At 32.1% G+C, this 22,691-nt stretch overlaps 2 protein-coding genes across 3 annotated transcripts; both read left to right on the top strand.

Moving 5' to 3' along the window:
- The first annotated feature begins 2,202 nt into the window (after window positions 1–2,202).
- LOC114737340 (E3 ubiquitin-protein ligase ATL42) lies at window positions 2,203–3,689 on the top strand. Its single transcript, XM_028925257.1, has one exon. The coding sequence runs from the start codon at window positions 2,209–2,211 to the stop codon at window positions 3,475–3,477; it is 1,269 nt and encodes a 422-aa protein (XP_028781090.1). The 5' UTR covers window positions 2,203–2,208; the 3' UTR covers window positions 3,478–3,689.
- A 5,872-nt stretch (window positions 3,690–9,561) lies between these two features.
- LOC114737341 (probable lactoylglutathione lyase, chloroplastic) lies at window positions 9,562–15,053 on the top strand. 2 transcript variants are annotated; one of them, XM_028925259.1, is made up of 9 exons: window positions 9,562–9,786; window positions 10,222–10,426; window positions 10,533–10,657; window positions 10,769–10,833; window positions 11,109–11,312; window positions 11,403–11,450; window positions 12,459–12,566; window positions 12,833–12,973; window positions 14,795–15,053. In XM_028925259.1, the coding sequence occupies exons 1-9, from the start codon at window positions 9,696–9,698 to the stop codon at window positions 14,834–14,836; spliced, it is 1,029 nt and encodes a 342-aa protein (XP_028781092.1). In that variant the 5' UTR covers window positions 9,562–9,695; the 3' UTR covers window positions 14,837–15,053. The 2 variants fall into 2 exon arrangements, with proteins under 2 accessions (XP_028781092.1, XP_028781091.1); XM_028925258.1 differs by having other exon boundaries at window positions 9,564–9,786; window positions 11,100–11,312.
- The last annotated feature ends 7,638 nt before the right edge of the window (window positions 15,054–22,691 follow it).

The raw sequence follows: 22,691 nt of genomic DNA, 5'->3' as shown, positions 1-22,691 counted from the left end.
GTTGTATAGAATATTAAATAATAACAATAATGATATTCTTTAGAAGGGGACCAAAAGCAGTTAGTATGATTCAATATAAAGTGAATGAGTAAGGAAATAAGAGAAGTTAATAAATGGTGGTGAAGGTGAACTTAAGAGCCACTTTTTCTTTCGGTCTATATGACATATTTTATAACTTAAATATACTCCCTCTAATCCTTTATATATGGTGGGTTCTGAATAACTCTCTTTATGTAAATTATAATATGTTATGTTAATAATTTTTTTTTTGTTTCCAGAATTTGGATAATAATTTTGTAAATTATAAGATACCGGACTCGTCGTGTTGCATTGATTGATGTAATATTTCAAGGTTAGTGATCTAATTGTTATTGAATTAGAATCAATTTCATCATAATTAAAATATACAACAATATTCACATATAACAGTGAAAAGAATAATATTTAATAAAAACTTATTAATCGATAAGTAAATGAAATATTTATGTATAAACGACTGATAATATAACAAAACAGAGTTATTAAAGCATGATAAATTTGACATGCTACTATATTTTTTTAAACTCAAAATGATGTCGTTTCAAGTACAATAAATGGGAAAAAATATGTCAAATACAACCCAATCAATTCATCTAAAACTTTTGACTTGATCAAAGAGAAGATTGGTTCACTGATAGTCCATCTAAATTGAGTTTTAATACTTATTTGGTCCTATTTATAAAGTACTTTCAGCATATTTCACACAGATTAAGAAAAATTTTAAAATGCATTAACTCTTCATTAAAATATAGCAATTTTCTAACTTTACTTATATTTAATATATACATATTTCAAAAGAGATAACTACTAATTATAATAAATGAAGGACAAAATACTATATTCACGATAAAAATTTAATAAAGTGACTTATAAATAAGACAAAAAAACCTTCTTTTTCTGCCTATAAATAAGACAAGAGGAGTACTATGATAAATTGTGAGCAAAGGTTTTACATCCTTTTAATCATAAGGGTGGAAGTAGAATCTTATGTTTTTTTTTAGAAACTTTAATCACATAATAATTTTTTTGAGATGCCTGAAAATGTTGGAAATATTTTATAATAAAGATTATATGAAGTAATTAACTTCTCATAAAAAATAGTTTAATTTGGGGGACCAAAATAGGGGGGAAAAACACTATCTGTTAAATTACATTTGCCACTTGGCTTAAAACAGCATTAATTTAACAGGCTGCTGAGAAGCATGGTTACATTTTAAAAATAATCATGAGATAATGTTAATTCCACAAAAAAGGAAAAAAGAAATCCCCCTATTCAAATCCAACACATTCTGACAGATGGCAACTTAAAGTTATACGTTTCATCATCAAGATCAGCTGCAAAAGCAGCCATTACCAAACTACCTTTGACATTTTTAATCACCAATCAAACCCCTTTTCCTTTTTGGAGGAAAAAAGTTCATAGTTACCTAGTATTATTTTTCCTGTTTTCTGTAAAGAAAAAAAAAAACCTCTTGAAATAATTTCAAATGATGCAAGGAAATTTTCCCCCCTTAAATTAAAAGGGCAAACACTAATTTATAAGCGAGATCAAACCCAAAATTTCCCATTTGCAAAAAAAGTTCTCATTTGGGCCAATGGATTATGAGGAAAAATGTACCTTAAAAATCCTAATGTGATCTAACATGTGGGGCCTACTTCTGTATCGGACGGTTGTCTTATTCATTTCCCCAAAAATGCTGAAGTAAAACAAGATAAAAAGTTCAACAGCAAGTTAAATCAAGGTGGAAAATTTGTGAGTTGGATGGCTGAGTTTAAAATAATATTTGTATGAAGGTAAGATAAGATAAAGAAATTAGCCTAATCTTTCATGTCTGTGGAGTTGAAATAACATTAAAAATTTGCGTCAGGATAAAACTTGGCAATGGGGTTATGTCATTTGTTATTCTTTTCTAAATAGAAGCATTATTCTCCATCTGGTCATCACTAGCCTGTTCTTAAACGAAATATATTAATACTTCTAAAGATCAAAAGAGCAGCCAAAGAAGAAACCCCAAAAAGAAAAAAGCTGACGCAAGAAAAGAAGTCATTATTTGGGGAAATAACCTTAAAAAAATAAGAAGTCCATGCACACCAACCCCGTCATAAATTTGGAAGCTTTCAAAGCACGAGATCAGAATTTTTGTTCCTTTTTCTGGTTTCTGCAGAATCATGAACCATCTGGGTTTTCATCTTTTGGTTCTGTATCTGATATTCTTCAGATTTTCCTGTGAAGCACAGGTTTCAAATAGTGCTCCTTCACAAGATGCTGTGTCAAATTTCCGACCAAGTCTTGCTGTTGTCATTGGGATTCTCAGTTTCATGTTTGTTCTAACATTCTCTCTCCTCATGTATGCCAAGTGCTGTACCAGAGGAGCTTCATCAGTTCATGGCAACCCAGAAAGTCAACCTTGGCTTATCAGAACAAGGTCAACAAGATTCTCAGGAATCGACAAGACTGTCATAGAATCACTTCCCTTCTTCAGATTCTCCTCCTTAAAAGGATCAAAAGAAGGCCTTGAATGTGCTGTTTGCTTGTCCAAGTTTGAAGATGTTGAGATTCTCAGGCTGCTTCCAAAGTGTAAACATGCTTTTCACATTAATTGTATTGATAATTGGCTTGAGAATCATTCTAGTTGTCCTCTTTGTAGACACAGGGTTGATCCTGAAGATCAAACCATTTTCACATATTCTAACAGCTTGAGACTGCTCATCAATGGCGGCCCAGCAGAATTGGGAGAAGAATCCAATGTAGGGCTTTTTGTTCAGAGAGAAGAAGAAGAAGAACAAAATGGGTCATCATCAAGAATCAATTTTGGAAGCAGCTTTAGGAGAATCCTGAAGGGTTCTTCAAAAGAAGAAGAATTACCTATTCAAAAGCCAGCTCATGATGATGATGATCACAGAAAGGTCTATCACAAACTCAAACACAGGATTACTGTATCAGATTTTGTTTTGAAGAATCGATGGAGCAACGTGAGTTCCTCAGACCTCATGTTCTTGAACTCAGAGATGATTGGTTCTACTTCAAGTGTAAGATTCAACAGTTCTGAATCTCAAGGAGAATCAGGAAATGAGCAGCCTATGAATCTCAAGGAGGAGATGGAGAGGAAGGTTTCATTTGAAAACAAAGTGAGGAATGGACTAAAGAACAACAACAATCTAAATTCTGGTTCAGATTCTGCAGGAAAATTGAGTGCAACATCAAAGTATATGAATCCAGATGAGAAAAGATCAGTATCAGATATAACTGCCGTCTCTAGATTTGAAGCTTTGGGCATGAAAAATGGGACCCTTAATAAAGGTTCTTATTCATCTTTGGTTGATCAGAACAATGTGAAAGAGGAACGAGTGAGACAGATTTGGCTGCCAATTGCCAAAAGAACAGTTCAATGGTTTGTGAACAGGGAAAAAAGGTTTCAACAATCTCTGAATGTATAGTTCAATCTGATTCCTTCACCATCTTCATAAGGTAATTCCTGTTTTTGATTAGAAGTTTCATGTAAATTGCTAGTTTGTTCTAGAAGAGTATGTAGTTGAATTCAAGCGCACAGAAATGAGCACCTTTCTTGTTTTTATTTCTGCAATAAGAGGGCTTGTTAATCTTTTACTTCAAGATGAGCAAGATTGCTTAGAACTATGTTCTAAGAAATTGGAACTATTTATTTGAAAATTGTTCAGCCACAAACAAGAAGAGAGTTCTCAAGTAATTTTCTAGACGTCAAATGGAATTCACTGCTCTATTTATATTTTTCTAATTTTACAGATTGTAAAATTAAAAAAAAAGATATGAATTACTGCCTCCAATCTAGCATGTAACTAATTTAAAGATCTTAAAAAAATTAGTTAAATTAGTTATTTATAAAAAAATATATGTCAGTTTTTGTGAAATACCCTTTTAATTTTTTACATTGAAATTGCCTCCATTGAAAGAAATTATATATGTAATCAATAAAAATAATTTTAAAAAAATATAAATGTAATAGACAGAATTGAGTCTAATATTTAAAACCAAACAAACTTCCCAACCAACTCCTACATTTAGAATCCAAAGAAGTAGATATGGTCACATTTTATTATGATATTGAATTTATGTTTTTGTCACCCTTTGATGTTGTATGCAAATTGGTTGTATCTGTATTTTTCATCTTTCATTATGGATTTGGTTAAAATATGAAAATTTTAACAAAGACAATTTATAAGGAAAAGGAACCAAATTGCTTGCCACCCTGGTTCCATTAATCAATCATGCTCTGTTTTTTTGGTTTGTCTTTTTATATTAAGAAAAAGCAAGAGACCAAAGAAACAGGCATTAAAGTTTTCGTTATCTGATCAAAAGAAGTTGTATAATTGAATCCCAAAAGTGAAACTATCTTTGGAAATTAAAAGAAAGTGCCTTCCTTTGATTAGGTAACTTAATTAGTCTCAAGCTTCAAGTGTTTTATTATTTTCATTTCAATTCATTCCATGAATTTCAAATTAAAAGAAATAACTCTTTTTTGGGGGGGGGGAGATAATCTATTATGGGGAGACAATATTGTTAATAATTTTAAATATAGAAAAATAATAAATTCCAATAAATGATTAATTAATTTATTAAGTCTTATTTAAAAATGACCACCACTCAGCCTTAAGCAATGCAATAATTGGTGGTTTCTTTTTTCTGACCTTGGCAATAATTGGTGGTTTCATAGTTAGGAGAATAAATATTTTTTTATTTTCCCCCAACTATAACATACAATATATTTTGGTGGCAATATATTCATTCGGTGTAGTTGGTGAGTTTCAGTTTGATTTTGTCCAAAAGATTTTTTATTAGGGAGAATATCAGTTACATGTTCAACGAGGATATTAATTAATGACAGTTAGTCCTGATAAATTTTTGTGAAAACTGAGTTTGAAATAACGATTAAAATAATTATGAATTTAGGAGTGTCAACTACAAATAAAACATTCAAATTTAAAACATAATTCTCAATTTGTAACTTGGATCCCCGTTTACAACGGTATCAATTGATATTTACAACTAAAAGTTTTTTTATCCTAATTGTTAGTAATTTGCCCTTTTAGCACTCAAATGTTAATATGTTATTCCTTCATTTTACTTCCTCCTATACTAAATATAGGACTTAAATAAGTAATATATAAATATTAAGAAAATTAATTAAACTAATTATTTGTGACAGATGTCCATGGTAAAAAAATTATTTGTAATAGATGTATATTGATTCTTCTGAAACAACCCTTTAATTATCACTTCATTGACAGGAATCCTTTTTTTCGCATGCATTAATAGGGATAGCTCGGTAAAAAAAAAAAAAATTACTTCTACTTTTGGACCTAAAACCAGATAAGTGGTTTGCTTTGAATTTAAATATAAGATTTTAATATATTTTATCTCTTCAATTTATAATTTTTTTTCTATATTATCTTCATTGATTGCACATTATAAAGATGTTTCCATCAATGCATAGTTAAGCGCACATAATTTGAAAGAGTATTGTAAAAAAACTATCATATTTATTATAAATAACTAATTTAACTAATTTTTTAATATTTTCAAATTAGCTGGTTAGCTCTTGATAAGAATCATAAAGAATATAAATTTGAGAGACAAAATAAATTGAGAGTCTTCAATTTAAAAGAAAAAAACAAATATACTACCTCCGATCCTAATTATTAGGTCTATAAACGAAGTCTTATAATTAGGACCGGAAGTAGTACTAACTCACCCCTGTATTTAGGAACAAAGGAGTATTATTTATTTTTAAATTCATTTTTCATACTGTCATTTTATGTACTATCTTCGATCTTAAATATAAGATCTAGTTTGTAGTAACTTATCAAAATAAGTGGTGCAAATTCTTTTTAATGAAATTAGATGAAAGACACCCAAAAAAAGTTGGGTGTGGCAAAAAAATTAGCTGCTGACATTGTGACAAATCAATATTCGAATTCTCCCAAGAGCTATGTTACATTTATCTTTTATGATTAACCTTGTGATGTACCATACTACTTTTGAATTTTAATATAAGAACTAGTTGACTAATTTGAGTAGATTAAAAAAATTAGTTATCTTAGTTATTTGTAATAAATAAGAATTGTATTTCTTAAAATATTTTTGCTAATGAAATGTATTGGCTAAAACTATTATTATTATTATTATTATTATTATTATAATAACTACCTTAAAAAAATAAATATAAAAAAAATAAATTGAGATCTTATATTTAATATTAAAATAAAAAATCAAACAAATTTTTATATTAAAAATTGGAGGAGGCAGTCTTTTTATAAAATGGGTGAATTCAAAGGAATTTAAGATACGCGGTGAAGCGTATGACGACTTGGCACTGCCAAGCTGCTTAAAGTCAACCCACCTGACAAACAGAACAAAATAAAAAATATTATTATGCATGTAAAAGCTTTTAATTTAATTTATTGAAAAATGTATCAAGTCAACGTCTTGTTACTTGAGAATAAATAATGCGTTACTTCGTGTTGCGAGAGAATAAATACATGCTTATAAAAAAAATCTTTATGTTTGGTCATTACCTGCTCATTGTTTATTTAAATATAAAATCCCCAGAGAAAACAAACTGCACTTACGTAAATGATAATCTTGGGGAAAAATAATTATACTTTGAATACTTTACTTTACATGAAGATTATACATGATAATTCAATATATGTATAATATCCCTAAAAATATGTGAAAATAAAATAATGATACAATTTGATCTGACTGTAGGAAAAAGAATACAAAAGAATCTACTTTATGAAATATTTTGTTAATGGTTATGATTGCGAACTATTTAGATTAATTTTAACATTTCAAATTTATTTATATTTTTATGTAAAATTTTAATAATAATTCCATTAAAAATTAGATCTAACAATTTTAATTCAATAGTAGTTGAAAAAAAAGAAGAAGAAAAGATTAATATCTTATTAAAGATTCTTCCGTTTGCAGATATACAGGCAAATTGTTTTCTGCTCTCCGTGGGATCTGCCTAGTGCCTAAGACATTGCATTATCAAATTATCAAATTAAAAGCTAAAAAGGATTACAACACAAAAAGCCTCCCAATTAGTCATGAAATCGTATTAGCTTCATCCACCATCATTGCTTGATATTTGCGTACCTGAACAAATTTGTGTTAGGACATGACATCAGAAAGGAAAAAGTGAAGAAAACATTTGTAGAGAGAAAAAAACTCAATAGATGGTAGCAGATACGTATACTCTTTCTGTCCCTAATATAAAACCTACTTAAAGAGTTGATGTTGGCCTATATATAAAATCTATTTTTGATATTCATCAACTTTTTTTTTAAAATTAACCCATTGATATTCCTTTAATAATAATCAAGTAGAAGAGTAGCGAGGGAATTAAAAGAAATCATATTAACTAATTTAATTAATATTTTTAATCTACTTAAATTAGTTAATTAGTTTTTATATTAAGAACTGAAAGAGTATATATATTTTTGTTTTTTTTTTCAATTAATGTATGAATCTATAATCCATAAATCCATAAGCTGAAGACTAAATCCAGTAAATCAGATTCTTGGGAAGTCATCAATCTCGCGGAGATGGACTACTCTACCACTTAGAAGATAAATAAATGAGAATCAGAATAGATAAAAGAGTAATAAAAAAAATCACATAAAAAGAAATTGGAAATCGCAATATTTCAATTCAAACACTTAAGAAGTTAAAATCATAGGGAAGGAAAGTAATGTTTGATATGGTATTTTGTAAATATAGTTAAATAACAAAAATGTCCTTGTACAAAAAGTTTTATTAAGAAGTTGTCAATTGACAATAACAAGTGTTGAATAGTAAATGACAAGAAATGTACTGGCAATGACAAGTTTGGTAGTTTTTTTTAAAAAAATATGATACAAGGACATTTTAGTCATTTAACTACATTTGTAAAATATCAGATCGAGCATTACTTCCTCTTTTGAAATTTTGACTTTTTAGATACCTGAATTAAAATATTGTAATTTTCAACTCTTTTTTATGTCATTTTCCCTAAAAGTAAAACGACTCTAATGAGAATTAGAGACTCATAATAATTCATTAATAAAGTAAAAGGAAAAGATAGAAAAAAGAGTATGAAAAATAAAATAAAATATGCAAATATTACCTTGATTTTAGTCACAGAAATCACAGTTGAAGCAGTAACGAGGAAGCTGGCAGGGCAGCAGCGAATCGAAGCATCATCACACGGGTTTTTTTTTTTTTTTAATTCCACCCTTATAGATTTATCAGCTTTTAATTACTCTTTCGGTCATAAATATAAGATTTATTTTGTAGTGGGTTTTGTATTTAAGGTAAAAGGAGTGCTTTTTTAAATAGAAAATAAAATATATATATATAATTGGATAAAAAGATCATAGTGCAATGCTTCTAATATCTAAGCGACTGCCGTGTCCCAAAAAAAAAAAAAAGATCATTAGCGCATTAAAGGGAACTAAATTGAGCATCCAATGACATTTTCTACTTCAATTTCTCCAAAGAAAGTCAGAAACAAATCAAGATTGAACATAATTTTTTCACGACGATAAAAGTAATGAGTTAATTTCTTATCAACTAGACTAATTTTGATTGACGAAAGAAGAACAACTGTCTTGGCTGCTTTATATCCTTGTGCCTTCGTGCCGCCTATACTGGTTAGCCCGCAGGAGAGAAAATCTGAACTTTGGGAGTCCCCCTAAGTTCATCATCGGTACTAGCAAGAGGCATATTAACCTTTGAGTTTCGTAGCTTTGGATCAACAAAGTATCATTTGGTAGGACTTATCTCTTATGTTTAAGGCTTTCTCCTCTTTATCAACAAAGTATTATAATGTTAATATTTGATAATATTTTATTAACATTTAAGGTTTTAATGTCATCGCTTTTGTTATGTAAAAATTAAATTTAATATTTTAATATTTGATAATATTGTATTAATATTTAAAATTTTAATGTCATCATTTTTATTAATAATTTTATGATTGAAAGACTAAAACTATACTTTTTAAAGTTAAAAAACTAAATGTACATTTTTATAATATTGTAAATAATTTTCTCTATCTTTTTTCTACCGCTATAATGTAAAATATTTTCATTACTAATATTATTATCTTTTTCTTTCAACCCAAAAAAAAAATACAAAAGAAGAGTAAAGTGTACTGCCTCGTAAGTTTTGTTTGTCATCACGTTTAAAATCACTTATAAATATATTTTATGTAAGTTGAGACAAAATTTTTCTCATATATTTACTTTATATTTTGTATATCACAGTTAAAAATTATTTATAAATTATCTAAAGGAAAATGGAGATAGATAAAGCGAGAATGAAGGCACTGTGGCTTCAGGTATTTTGATAATTGCTTTTACTGTTGATAGCACGGTCCCAAAACAAAACATATTCATTCACAAGTGATCACATATTATTCGTTTGTGCACAGCCAGCGGCGCGAGAGAGATGTCAGCAAGACAGCGATCATGCGTTTAACATGGGACTCAAGCTACAGTTGATCACATCAGCTTCGTTGTCGTAGTCTCACTGAGAGGAATATGATAAGGAACATTTAAAAGTCAAATAAAGCAAGCTTATCAAGTATTGACCTCACTCTACGCTCAACGCTCTGGTGAGAGTGATTCCCATGGCGTCTTCGATTCATGCCTCTCTGTCCGCCTTCAATCTATCTGGTCAAAACCCTACTCGGCGCCTCTCCTTTCCTCATCAGATTTGCGGTAAGTTCTGTTCTTTCGGTGCCCCCTTTTGAAAATCCACTCATTTCAGGCTAAATTTCTTGGCTTTCATGGAATCTTGAGTCACATGGCAATTGGATGCTTCTTGGTTTGTCCATAGTTAATAATAAGCCTATGAATGAGTCTCTATGCTTCAGTCATGGATCTATTAGGCGAATTCTGATAGAAATCGACTTTCATTTCTTTCTTTTCACATACAGTTGTTGATATGACAGAATAGAACTTTCATTATTTGGGAGTTGGATTTTCCAATTGCTATATTCAAATTCATCTCTAGTGCTATTTTGTCTGCTTTAAATTGTCTATAGTGCTGCCTGCAACATTCGTTATATTCTTTCATTGCAGTTGCGATACTGAATTTGATTGAAAATTACTGTATAATTTCACGAATTGTAATTATTTTGGGTTGCCATTCAGTTGTTTCGCAGAACAATATATCTAACTTGAAAGCATCCAAGCCACTGAGACTAGATGCTAAATGTGCGAGAGTAATGGCCTCAAGGAGTGTGTCCCAAGCAAGCAGAGCTGCTACAACAGAAGACGTTCTAGAGTGGGTCAAACAGGACAAGCGAAGAATGCTTCATGTTGTATATCGTGTTGGGGACTTGGAGAGGACCATCAAGTATATCATGACACATACATACATACTACTCATTACTAATGCAGTATTCTCTTGAATCAACACCGTAACGTTATTATTGAAGGAAAAAACTACCTGGCAATTTCAGATTTTATACAGAGTGCCTGGGAATGAAGCTGCTGAGAAAACGTGATATACCAGAGGAGAGGTATACGAACGCCTTTCTTGGATATGGACCTGAAGATGCACAGTTTGTTATTGAACTGACATACAGTAGGTGTCTGAGAATATTTTAAGATCTGTGAAACTACAAATCCTGAACCACCTGATATTTGATAGATATGAAGTTTTCCTCTTTATTATTGTTATCTAATTATGTTTCAGATTATGGAGTTGATGCATATGATATTGGGAATGGATTTGGCCATTTTGGCATTGCTGTTGATGATGTAAGTTTGCGTAACTTGTCCTCTCTATCTTTTATGAGCATCTTTGATTTCTCATAATGCGTTCAGTTCTGATTGTTTTTTATACCCCTCATGTATGCACTAGTCCGTAGCTGCGCCTATCTGGTTTGTCCTCCACTCCTCTTAGGGATGTGTTGGGGATTTGTGGCACAGTTGTTATTATTATTATTCAGAATCCTTTCTCTTGATGCTAAAGAAATGTCTAGGATGGACTTCTTGTCTTTTTAATTCTCACTATCCTCTATTAGGTTGAAAAGACTGTAGACCTCATTAGAGCTAAGGGTGGCAAAATAACTAGAGAGCCAGGTCCTGTTAAGGGAGGCAGCACAATAATTGCTTTCATCGAAGATCCAGATGGATATAAATTTGAGCTTTTGCAAAGAGCTTCCTCTCCTGAGCCTTTGTGCCAACTAATGCTTCGCGTAGGTGATCTTAATCGTTCCATAGAATTTTATGAGAAGGTGAGGTGAACGCTATTTTATGTCTGATTTAACACCTTATGATTTTCTTTACACTGGATTTAGTCATTTCCATGGTTGCTTATCATTTAGGCTTTTGGTATGGAACTTCTTCGGACACGAGATAATCCTGAGCAAAAGGTATCTTTCCTTTCTATTATGTCAATTAATGGCATGATCTGTAGGTGGCATGCCTAATGGCCAAGAGGTAAGATTATTAGAGTCTATATCAGATCATGGGGCTTTAATGCCCAAACTATAAGATACTGTTTCATCTGTATAAAAAAAAAAAAAATTAAGCTTGAGGACAAGAGATAGGTCATTGTTCAGATACAAATAATCGTATCAGTCCTTTGAGATGATGCCTTGCATGAGTTCAAACTTTTAAAAGTAATATTCGTTAGTTGTATTTACTATTCATTTTAGGCATGTTTGTTATTCTTCAATAACTTGTTTTGTACATCATTGTCATAAAATGTTACTTTACCTTCTAGCCTATTGTTTACTGTGGTATACTGAATCAAAATATGACTCAAGATAGAATGGAAGGATTTTTTATTCTTTTTTTTTAATTTTATTTGAATTTCAATTTATATGTGATAAAATTGTTAGGCTCAGCAGGTGTTAACTGGGGAAATTTGGCTCCTTTATGAGCCGTCAAGATCTTGCACATTGCTGGTGCCCCTTGTGGCTGTGGCAATAAAAGAAAAGTCCCTTGAATTCACCAGCGACTAGGAAATACCAGCTGCTGAACAACTAACGGACTTTCCTTGGTTTGAGGATTTTGTGATTTCCCAAAAGTTTCACCGAAAAAAAAAAGACCAAAAGTTAATTATGAGAACATATCTTATTGGCCTTTTTCAAATCCTTATTCATAATCTTGCGCAGGTCTTCTGTTCTAACTTCTAACAAGTTGGCCTTGATTTTGTTCTGCTTTATATTTGGTTTGAAATGTCTGTATGATGTGCTTTGCTTTCAAGCCCTGAATTGAACTACAATGCTTACATTGCATCTTGCTTTCTTTGGTGGAACCAATTTTTTTTTCCATCTCCTTATTTAATACTTTCATTCACTTGGTTTCCTTTAAATTGTTTTTCATCCTTCAATGTTTTATTTTATTTATTTAATTATTTCTTTTGCCTTTGGTAGTATACCATTGCAATGCTAGGTTATGGTCCTGAAGATACGAGTGCTGTCTTGGAATTGACTTACAATTATGGAGTCACTGAGTATGATAAAGGAAATGGTTATGCTCAGGTTGGTAGAACTACCTTTAGTTCTTTAACACTTTTTAAATCTGCTAAAGTTTTTTTTTTTAATGTATAATTACTTGCTATTATACGTATACTCTATTAAGATATTAGATTTTATTTTTTTTATGAAGTATTAACAGAAATATATAGGGCTTTGTTATCAGATTTCTTCAAACATGTTACCTATCAGTTCTTTACTGACCGTTTCTTGCCATTCATTTGAAGATTGTTTTTTGTATTTAGTCATGTTCTTTTATTCTCCCTTTGCAGATTGCAATAGGTACAGATGATGTTTACAGGACTGCCGAAGCTATCAAACTTGTTGGAGGAAAGATTACTCGGGAACCTGGACCATTACCTGGCATCAACACAAAAATAACAGCATGCTTAGATCCTGATGGTTGGAAGACGGTATAGCTTTTTAGATTTTATGATTTCTTTTTCCCCCGCAATATTATGAAACCATGGTACCCGCAGTAGTGATATTGAAATGGGTGAAATCATTAGGACATCAAACTCCCCTTTTTATATTTTCATTAAATCTTATCAAATGAAGTAGTTGGTATTCTCAATGCATATCAGGACTACTAGGCATGTTTGTAATCAGATTTGGAGAAAAATCGGGATTTGTGTTTTGTGTTTTCTGGCCTTCACATCAATAATAGGCGCTGTGCAAAATATAGTGAAAAATTTTCTTACCAATTAAACCTAGTTACATTTTGTGAGACATAGCAATGTTTCCAAAGGTTATAGAATTCTGAATCTCATTTCACAGTGAATGTGTGTAAGTGGAAGTATTCCATTTGATGACAATGGATTTTGGGATTGGGAGATAATGAGTGCTAGTATTCCTGCTCAAGAAACAACTGAAGAAGACAGAAATCCAGAACCAACTCAATGCTAGGAGTAGGAGAGTTCTGAAGAAACTAAGGAAGAGAGGGAAGGACTCTGGAGTCAGAATCGGAAATCTTATATTATGGCTCTGAAGTATCTTGAATGATCTTAGGATGCATCAACACAGGGCTACCAAGATCCTATTTGACAATGAATCAACCATGGCCATGATGAGGAACCCAGTGTTCCATGACAAGACAAAGCATATCAAGATAAATACTACATTAAGTCCTTAATATAAGACCCAGATGACTGATATGGGAAGATTAAGGAAGTTAAATAAATTACTTTAAAGTATTATATTTATCGTTTCCAAACTAATTTGTTGGGCTTATAAACTGATACATATAATTTAATATATATAATTAATAATACACATAAAAGATTATGTAACATATATTATAATTAAGTAATTTTTTTTAACTTAATTGATTTCTTCAAATTAGTCAATTAGTTCTTATATTAAGGACTGGAGGTAGTATCATTTTATAAGGAAGGCAATGAAAGAAGACGAGATACAGATCTTTCATTGCAGTGCTGAAGATCAACTGGCCCATTTTTTTACCAAACCTACGTAGAAACTAGGGTTTCAAGCACTTAGAAATTTGGAATGGTAGCAAACAATTGCATCAAGGAGGAATAATATATTGTCCCAAAAAAAGAAGCAAAAGAATTGCATCTTACTATATGCTAAATAATCTTTACACCTTTGGTTGATGCTAAATACTGATTAACCAAAGGTTCCTAGTGTTCAGCTGAACTTTCCCTCCCAAAAAGCAATGTCAATACATGCTTTTCTTGTTTAGGATTATATCTGAGTACAGCTGACATGTTAGGCTGTATTTCTTTATTTTGATAGATGTTAAGTCTTATAATGCTACTTCTTTAAGCTGTAATTTTTTGTGCCTATATAGATGTGTGAAGCAACAGAACCAAAGTTTCTGCTCCTAAGTTTTTCTTGCCTTCCATCTTGATTTTTCCTATTTTTCTTCAAAATCCAAACGGCAATGCTTATGAATTAGAAATCTCAAAATTTGGCAACTGTCTCTAAGGGAGTGTTATTGGGCTTCATTCTCTCAACCTGGTGAAAGTCAATTATTTTCACATGGATATGTTGAATAACTGCCAAATAAGTACACCTGCCTAAGCCCTGCAACAGCCACCAGCTCCCACGCTACTTAAATTGTTCATTGACTTCGTTCATTTCCATCTTCTGTTTATTTCTCATTTGGTACTTTCTTATGCACGGTAGAGATCTCTAGTATATTTTTGAACTATACTTATTTCAGATAATCAAGTATTTTATTTAACTTCTTGTACTTATTTTCTATTGTGCAGGTTTTTGTAGATAATGTTGATTTTGTTAAAGAGTTGGAGTAGAGTTTCTGATCTTGGTCTTTGCAATCTTGAGAGACTGACGTCAAGTCACTGGCAAATCAAAGATAATCTTGATTTAAGCTGCTTGCAGGCTTGCACGATACAATGTACCATATTCAAATCCGAGTTTTGTAGATAGTTTATTAATGATTATAGCAATGACCAGAGTAGCCAATTTCTTTACCTTTATAAAATAAAGCAAGTTAGTTTGAAGCACAAATCTCTTTATTTCTTCATTTTATGTACTTTTAACGATTTTAGAATAGTACAAATTGTCTAAATTTCACATTGGATATTTCATAATAGTATTCTCACAATTTCTTGGCCTTTCCTACCTTGAGCGTTGTTATAAGGAACTTCAGTATTCTGAAATAAGGATTTAAGTGAAGTAATTTTTTTCTTTTTTTACACATTGAAGTTTAGGTGAGTTGGATCTTTAGGCATCACAATGATCAGTGCATGTCTCTAAACTCAAAGAACGTTTAAAAAGATATTTACAAATCGCCTTATCAGCAAGACTCTTACATCGGTAACAAGATTTGAACTCACAATCTTATGTATTATGAGTTAATTCCTTACTAATTAGACTAACTTTTATTAACAGGATTTAAGTGAAGTAATAATGAGATAGAAATTCACTCCCCCCCAAACCCCAACACGCGCGCACACACAAAGTTGTATGTAATTCAGGGGATGTTAATGGTGTATTTGCATTTTGCTAATTATCAGGATTATCTGAAATCTCAATCAGAAAACAACACGTGGATAAATTGAAGTCACTTCATTACATGATATTGAAATCCTGGGGAGAGAATGAAATAGTTGCTGGTAAACCCTAATGATGCATGACTGGGTCTTTAATGCTAGCCAAAAAAACACAATAATAAAGAGGTTGGGGAGGTAGATCAATGACTGTGTTCTTCAAATTCTGATCTGACCAGATCTCAGTACAACTACAGCATGATATTCTCTGAATTATAGTTGTTGTTTTTTTGACTTTTGAGAACAGAGGATGTAATACATATCCCATTGACAGGCACAAACAAATGATTACATACTGCCCAGTAAGGAGTTGACTTGATATATATATATGTGATCATTATTAAGTGAAGGAGGTTTGTTCGGGGTGAATGATAAGCAGAAGCAATTAATATTCAATCTAAGCCTTGTTTTACTGTGATGGCCTGGCATGATCATGATTAGCAATGGCAGATGAATTTCAGGGCTGGCCGGAAGAGACAGATTTGATTTCCATTCATAGTTTTGCTTTAACCAAACTTTCTTTCCTTTTCCTTTTAGCCTCTCTGTTAATGGTAGGTGAGAATCTGCCTGCTTGTCTGGTCCCCCCTTTATGGCCCCCTCTACATTTAAAAGGCCCTATGTAGTTTGTAATGAGTGTTTGTGAGTTTTGCCTTTCCCTGAGGTCTTGGGGAAAAAAATTGAAGAATTAGCTTTGGCTAGGCCCTCTTAGAGCCTTGGCTTTAAATGGTTTGCATGCCTTGGATAGGCCATCTGTGTACTTCTCTCTTTATGTTTGTCTATCAAAATGTTTCATTTGCATCTTCCCGTGAAGATGCATGTGAGAGTATCATGACCATTCTACTTAATTTTGGTTCATCTTTCCATTTGAATTTTTGAAAATAAAGTGCATGTGAAAGTTATCATAGGTAATAAGGTAAGCGGTGAGAAAATCTATAAGATCCACTTCTCTTTTACTCGTTTTCTTTCTTATAATTCTCTTAATTTAAAGTAAATGTTTCATGATTTTTTTTTACTTTTTCTTATTATTTTAGTGATTATTAAAGATGTTTGATTCGCAAGATATAAAAGAGAATAAAATAAGAAAAAGTAATTTTTTTGGATAAAAATAAAAAAATACTTAAAATCAAATAATTGTTATTGAGTTTTGATGTTGAGAGAAAATAGAAATTGCACACCTTGAATTTCGTACAATGGAATGGAATCTGATTCCATTATTATCAAAGCTACCAAAAGTTACACTTTATTGGTCAAAAAATGGAGGAAAAAATATATTCTGACCCATATTTTTAGTTAATATTTTTTTTTGACAAACAATATTTCTAATAAGTCCATGTATCTCTCTTAAAAGTGTATGAACTTAACTAATTGGATTTTTTTTTCTTTAAAAAACATGCAAATAAACCTAAAATTTTTGGTGCTAATCATTTCTACTATGGCTACACATCATGGAAAAACAGCAAGATTCTGGTAAAACCACAGAGACCATACTGGAAAAGAGCAGTGTGGTAGGATGGGGCCATATAGCCATACCCATATTTCCCAAAGTTTTTTTTTTGGCACAAAAGAAAGGAATAACTAGCGACCTGTTTTTTTTCCCTGTTTTCTGAATAATTTATCTTATGAAAAACCAAAAAAAAAAATCAGAATATGTTTTTTTATATTTTGTTACTTTTTCTTCTACAAAACTAACTTACAACATTGTAATTTCATTAATGCAGTGAAACAAATTATTTTTTACCCTTCACTTTACCATTATAGAAATGTTTTTCAAAATAATGATTCAAAAAGATTTTTTGTAAATTTTCTGTTTCCAAAGTTTTATCTAAAAAAATTACCCCACAAAATTATTCTAATGACACAGAAATAGAGAACAGAGCCAAACATGGCCTAATTCTCTCTCAAATTTCAGAGACGAGGATCCAAAGGAATTATGTGATGTTAATAATTACCACATTACTTTCACTTTTTGCATTTTCTTCATTTTGTACTGATGACTTAGTAACGGTCGTCATTATGGCACTTACTGAACCAGAGGACACTGATTTTTTTTTTTATTTACTTTTTTATTTTGGCTTTTATATATCGCCACCACCTTCCTTCTGTCTTCTACATTAATCTTCCTCAAACTCCAAACAAATGGATGGTAACACAGAAAACTCAAAGCTTCCTTTTATTGCAGAAAATCATCACTGCTTATCTCCTTCTAACCTCTTTCATAAAACCCCACCTGCCCATTTCAGCAATCTCTATCCTATGTTCTCTACAATAGGGAAGTTCAACAAGCTCCAAAAAGAAACTACTCAGAAAGCAGATTCTTCTATGGCATGTGAAGAAGAAGATGAAGCTTTTTCTGGGGATTATTCTTACTATGATGTTGCAGCTAGTGAAAGTTGCTGTGCTAAGTCAGACACAGATTCTTGCAGCCAAGTTGGTGATGCAGATGAAGATGAAGATGATGAGGAAGAGGTGAGTTTGGTTGAGTTGTTGCAGAATGATGCGAAGGCCAAAAAGAAAATGGAGGTTTTGGCTGAAATGGTTGGAGTTGACAGTACAGAACCAGGGGCAGTGTTGACTGAAGTTGTGAGAGTTCTGAAGCACTTAAGGAGGATGAGCCGGTTTTAATTAACAAGGGCTTATATCTGTGTGTGTGTGTGTGGTGGTAAGAATGTTCAGTTCTTACCTGTTGAAATGCGACTGTGTAATTTCTGAATTTGAGAAATTCTCTTTCTTGCCTTCTCTATCTATCTGCATTTAATTTATTTTCCCTGGTTTACACTTAGTTTATAAATTGATAAGGGAGGTGACACTCGAGGTTTGAAGGAAAATAAATCCTCTACAACTTTTCATTACTCATGTATGAGAAAGAAATTGCTTCTTTACAGAGGTAGAATCAGGATCACCTGAAGAGAAAGTTACAGAAATTTGATATGAGAAAAATTAGACATTTTAGTACTATAAGGTTGTGTTGAAGATCCATTTGTAAACTATGGATTCAAATCCAGCTTTGCACTTGTTGGAAAAATTGGGGTTTGTAAGATGATGTCACAAAACTTAAAATGTGTTATTTCAGCTAAATTTGGAAAATGTCATTTTGGGGTTTCAAAATGGACACAACATGGTTAGCAAATGAACCAAGTTTGCTAAACATCAATTTGAACCTTTAAAAACCAAAATCCAAACATGCCCTTAATTTAGGATGGAAAAGATACTCATATCTTTTTAAAAAGCGATATTAATCTCTAGCAATCATCCAATTCTTAAAACTGGAATACCTTTCTAGATTTTCAAAAAGCTGTTAGAAAAGGAAGTAAAAGATACAGCAGTTTTATGCCCCCCCAAAAAAAAAAAAAGAAAAGAAAAAACAGTCCCAACCATTTCCTCCTTTCTTCTGGTTGTCCAAGAAATCATTTTCCCATCAATTTGTTGAACAGAAAATCACTCATTAATGCCGAAGCAAAAGTTGCTGAAAGTTTCTATGAACATCATGAGAATTGAAATACAAGCTATATAGGGACATTGGGTTAATTATAAGAGTTGACTAAAAGTAACTCCAACAAATGCCCTTTGAGTGAAAACATATTGTTTTCTTTTTTCTTTTTTTTATTTGTTTGAGTACGTGTGTTTGTGTTTTTTCTCGGGGCAACGGGATGAAGTCGATACTAATCATGGATGGAAAATAAAAAAATTACATTAGGAAAACTCTCCCATTCGAATCTGACCATCAAATTTGATATGGCAACACCGACCGTCAAATAATCATAGACAGTATAATGGTAATTTTATAAATAGAATATGCCTTTTATCTCGTTGAATAGAAAATAATTAGAATTAGAATTAAAAAATAAGAAGTGTAAATATTCTAGCAAAATAATACATACATACCTCGATTATTGTACAAAAAAATAAAATCGCCCTTCTTTTATGACTAGCAAGCAGAACCTAGCATAAAGAGAAACTAATTGAACCCACCACTTAAGATTTAATTATCAACAGTGACTTTAAACTGAAACAACCGTCTATTAGTATTTTTCCCCCCCTCTCTTTGGAATTATAGGGAAGATTAAACCACAAGCTCTTGGTAAATCTTTATGCAACTTAGGTCATTGACACCCGTATGGTAGTTGCTTTCAAATTTGGCTTACAATTTATTTTACAAGCAGGTATTTGACCCAAAAATTTTTTTTACGAGCAAGGAAATATGCTGCGTCTGAAATTGTACTGACTTGGACTTGAATAGCCAAAAACCCTCCGAATAAGCCGTACGCCTTTCCATCAAGTCATCAACCACTTCTTCAACATGATAAGCTAGTATGGGATAGGCTGGGTTGTCTTCCGAGTTTACTTTACTTCGTATGCATCTTAAAAGAATAGAACCAGAAAGATCAGGAGACAAATCTGGCCCGCATAGAACAATTATGACAACGAAAGGGCATGAGCAACATAAAGTTGTGGTAATCTTACTTACCAACGGATCCCCAAGCACCAGCTAATCTAAGAGTAATGATCACCATAAAACTGAATCTTGCTCATTGCTTGCCCCCTGAGAGTTGCCCAGATCAGCACTGAGGGGGAGTTTGGGAACCCTTTAGAAGCACTAAAAAAAAAAAAACTTTTATGTAATTTGAAACAAAATTCCTCACATACTTACCTGGAGCGCACCATAAAATTTTGAAAAGCAAATCCAAACGCCCCTTAAACAGAATGAGAACACATCTAATAATCTATTAATAGAAATCACAGATCAAGTTTTCAGAAGACCTGTGGCAACCAGCGTTCATGCCAAAAACAGCTGTTATGCTCATTACAAAGCCCCAGACCTCATAAAGCAGTTAAACGACAATCCAATCTGGCACAGAAAATCCATTCTCAGATTCCAAGGGTCAAAACTTTCCAGTTGACGGCTTAAAATGCACAAAAGGGACACGGATTTGTAGACCTTGATATCGGAAGTGACAAACAGACGATAACTATTTTGATCCCTCAATTAAAGGTGTCACAGAATATCCAATATTAGAACAGAGGTTTGCAGAATTTCTGAGGCATCTGACGTCACCGCTCTGGCCCCAAACCAAACCAAAATGAAAAAATAAATAAATCTCCCCTTTTGTCCATAAAACTTCAGCAGAAAGCTGCCGTCCAAATCCATATGGTTTTAACATATAATCCAGCATACATTTTTATATTAAAGCACCATCACAAGGTAAAGCTAGTTGTTCCCGGGTAATCATGGCCACTTTCAAACCTATTGATCCACATCGACTATTGAAAACAGCCAGACATGCTTAAAGATGATGTGAAGTAGAAAACGATGGAATCATTTATTTCCTCAAGGTATTTACTAAAGGTAGAAGCAGGGTCCTGCTGATAGCAGCATGCATATAATGGCAATTTTCTGTCATAAATGATCCAGCAGATAATATTGTCTGTAAAAAGTCCTGCCAAAGTATAATAATAACTGAGCAGCCTACTCGTAATTGTTTAAGCACAGGAATATCAGATATTTGGCGTTTCATCAAACCTTGACTTGGCTGAAATAACCCAGCCTCTATTCATTGGTCTCGAGAGTGAAGATACAAATTAAACAGGCCAAGTGTCAGAGTATGTGCACCTACAAGTAATAAGTTCTTCTGGATCATCTTGGTTGTATTAAACAAAAAAGTTACAGCACGCTAAGTTAATAAAGTTAACATTAATCTAAATGAGCAAATGTCTAATCTTTCTAGCAACTAATGATATCATATTACAAAATTTGACACAGCATGCTGGAATATTTCTTTAAATAACAATATCAAGACAATAACCAAGATGATTATCAAAATAGCGAGACAAGGCTCTTGATAATTGAGCACTAAAATTAAAGACCAGAAAGAAGTTTAAGTATTTTTTTGATTGCAAAATAAAAGCACCACCTTTGATATTTTCAGAAAAACCATTATTTCAGAGATCTTTCACCAAACTTTTGCCTCAGATTGGTATGTTTATATCTTGAGAACCTGGTCACTGACAAGAAATTGCAACCGACCAAATAAAGCAAACGATGTGATAAGAATAGCAGTAAAAAGGAGAGACAATCAGTAACATGCATGAGATTCAGTTTAGTTTCCCAGTTCTAAAACTAAATGTATGGATGCTTCATAACTAAATAAATGGGCAATTGAACTAAAAGTATATCTTCTTATTTAAACGAGGAAACTAAAATACCGAGGTAAAAAATGAATAAGCATCAAAGACAGAGGCTGAAAAAAAAAATATTGATAAAATAAACTAAAAAGAAAATGTCAAATACACCTGCGATACATATATTGTTGATCAATCTTTAACGACTGGGTCACAACTTGTCACATGAAACAAGAAAAATACTGTTAAGTAAGGAGAGGGAGCAACTCTCATACATTAATGTTACATAAAGAGATGAATACACAGCAACAGGATCATGGTGGTCCACGTTTCAAATATATGTACAGCACAGAAGCCAAGCCAGAGCAGTCTATATTTCTTATAATGACCAATTATTTGCAGTCCGAAAGTAGCGTGTGGTCTAAAGGAGAATTGATGCAATTTATCATCTTTGCCGCACAGTTACAGTCTCCACATCATCCATATCATGATCACCAAAATATTTTTTTTTACCAGCCATTTGAGGAATATACGCCGAATCCACACATTTGCAGCTTCAAATATATGCTGAGTCTTCATGACCTGATTCAAAGCTGGAAATACAGCATAATATTATCAGTCAAGGATAAGGGTAACATAAAGATCATACACAACAGAGAGAGAGATATTCTTTTCTTTTTTTTTTGGGGGGGGGGTTTAAACAAGAAGTCTACCATATAGATCATTCATTTGGCAGAAGATATGCGTTGCAGAGATGAAATCCAGCTACTTGAAGGACCAATCTTACTGCCTTGGCCACGAACAGGTTTGCAGCTTCAGTGGTCAAGGCGGGCTTCAGGAATTTCCTTTTTGAGGTACCAGCATGTGATATGAAGTAGAAGGCATATTGCTTCTTCAAAATCTACGAAAAAAGGGGAATATGTACTAAAGACTAGTTTTTTTTTTTTTTCCTCCATAATTTAGAAACATAATAATAAGA

This window comes from Neltuma alba, unplaced genomic scaffold (genome assembly GCF_004799145.2).
Source record: "Neltuma alba isolate B1F8T4 unplaced genomic scaffold, ASM479914v2 tig00013430_pilon, whole genome shotgun sequence".
In the NCBI taxonomy this organism is placed as follows: domain Eukaryota; kingdom Viridiplantae; phylum Streptophyta; class Magnoliopsida; order Fabales; family Fabaceae; genus Neltuma; species Neltuma alba.
The sequence above is the reverse complement of the archived record's forward strand: the minus strand, read 5'-3'. Positions and strand labels throughout refer to the sequence as shown.

What these genes read in the sequence shown, in the direction of transcription:
- LOC114737340 (XM_028925257.1), top strand. Translation starts at nt 2,209, where the DNA reads ATGAACCATCTGGGTTTTCATCTTTTGGTTCTGTATCTGATATTCTTC.
- LOC114737341 (XM_028925258.1), top strand. Translation starts at nt 9,696, where the DNA reads ATGGCGTCTTCGATTCATGCCTCTCTGTCCGCCTTCAATCTATCTGGT. An exon ending in GAGATAATCCTGAGCAAAAG is followed by an intron (nt 11,451 to 12,458) that starts GTATCTTTCCTT and finishes TGCCTTTGGTAG; the next exon opens with TATACCATTGCAATGCTAGG. An exon ending in AAGGAAATGGTTATGCTCAG is followed by an intron (nt 12,567 to 12,832) that starts GTTGGTAGAACT and finishes CTCCCTTTGCAG; the next exon opens with ATTGCAATAGGTACAGATGA.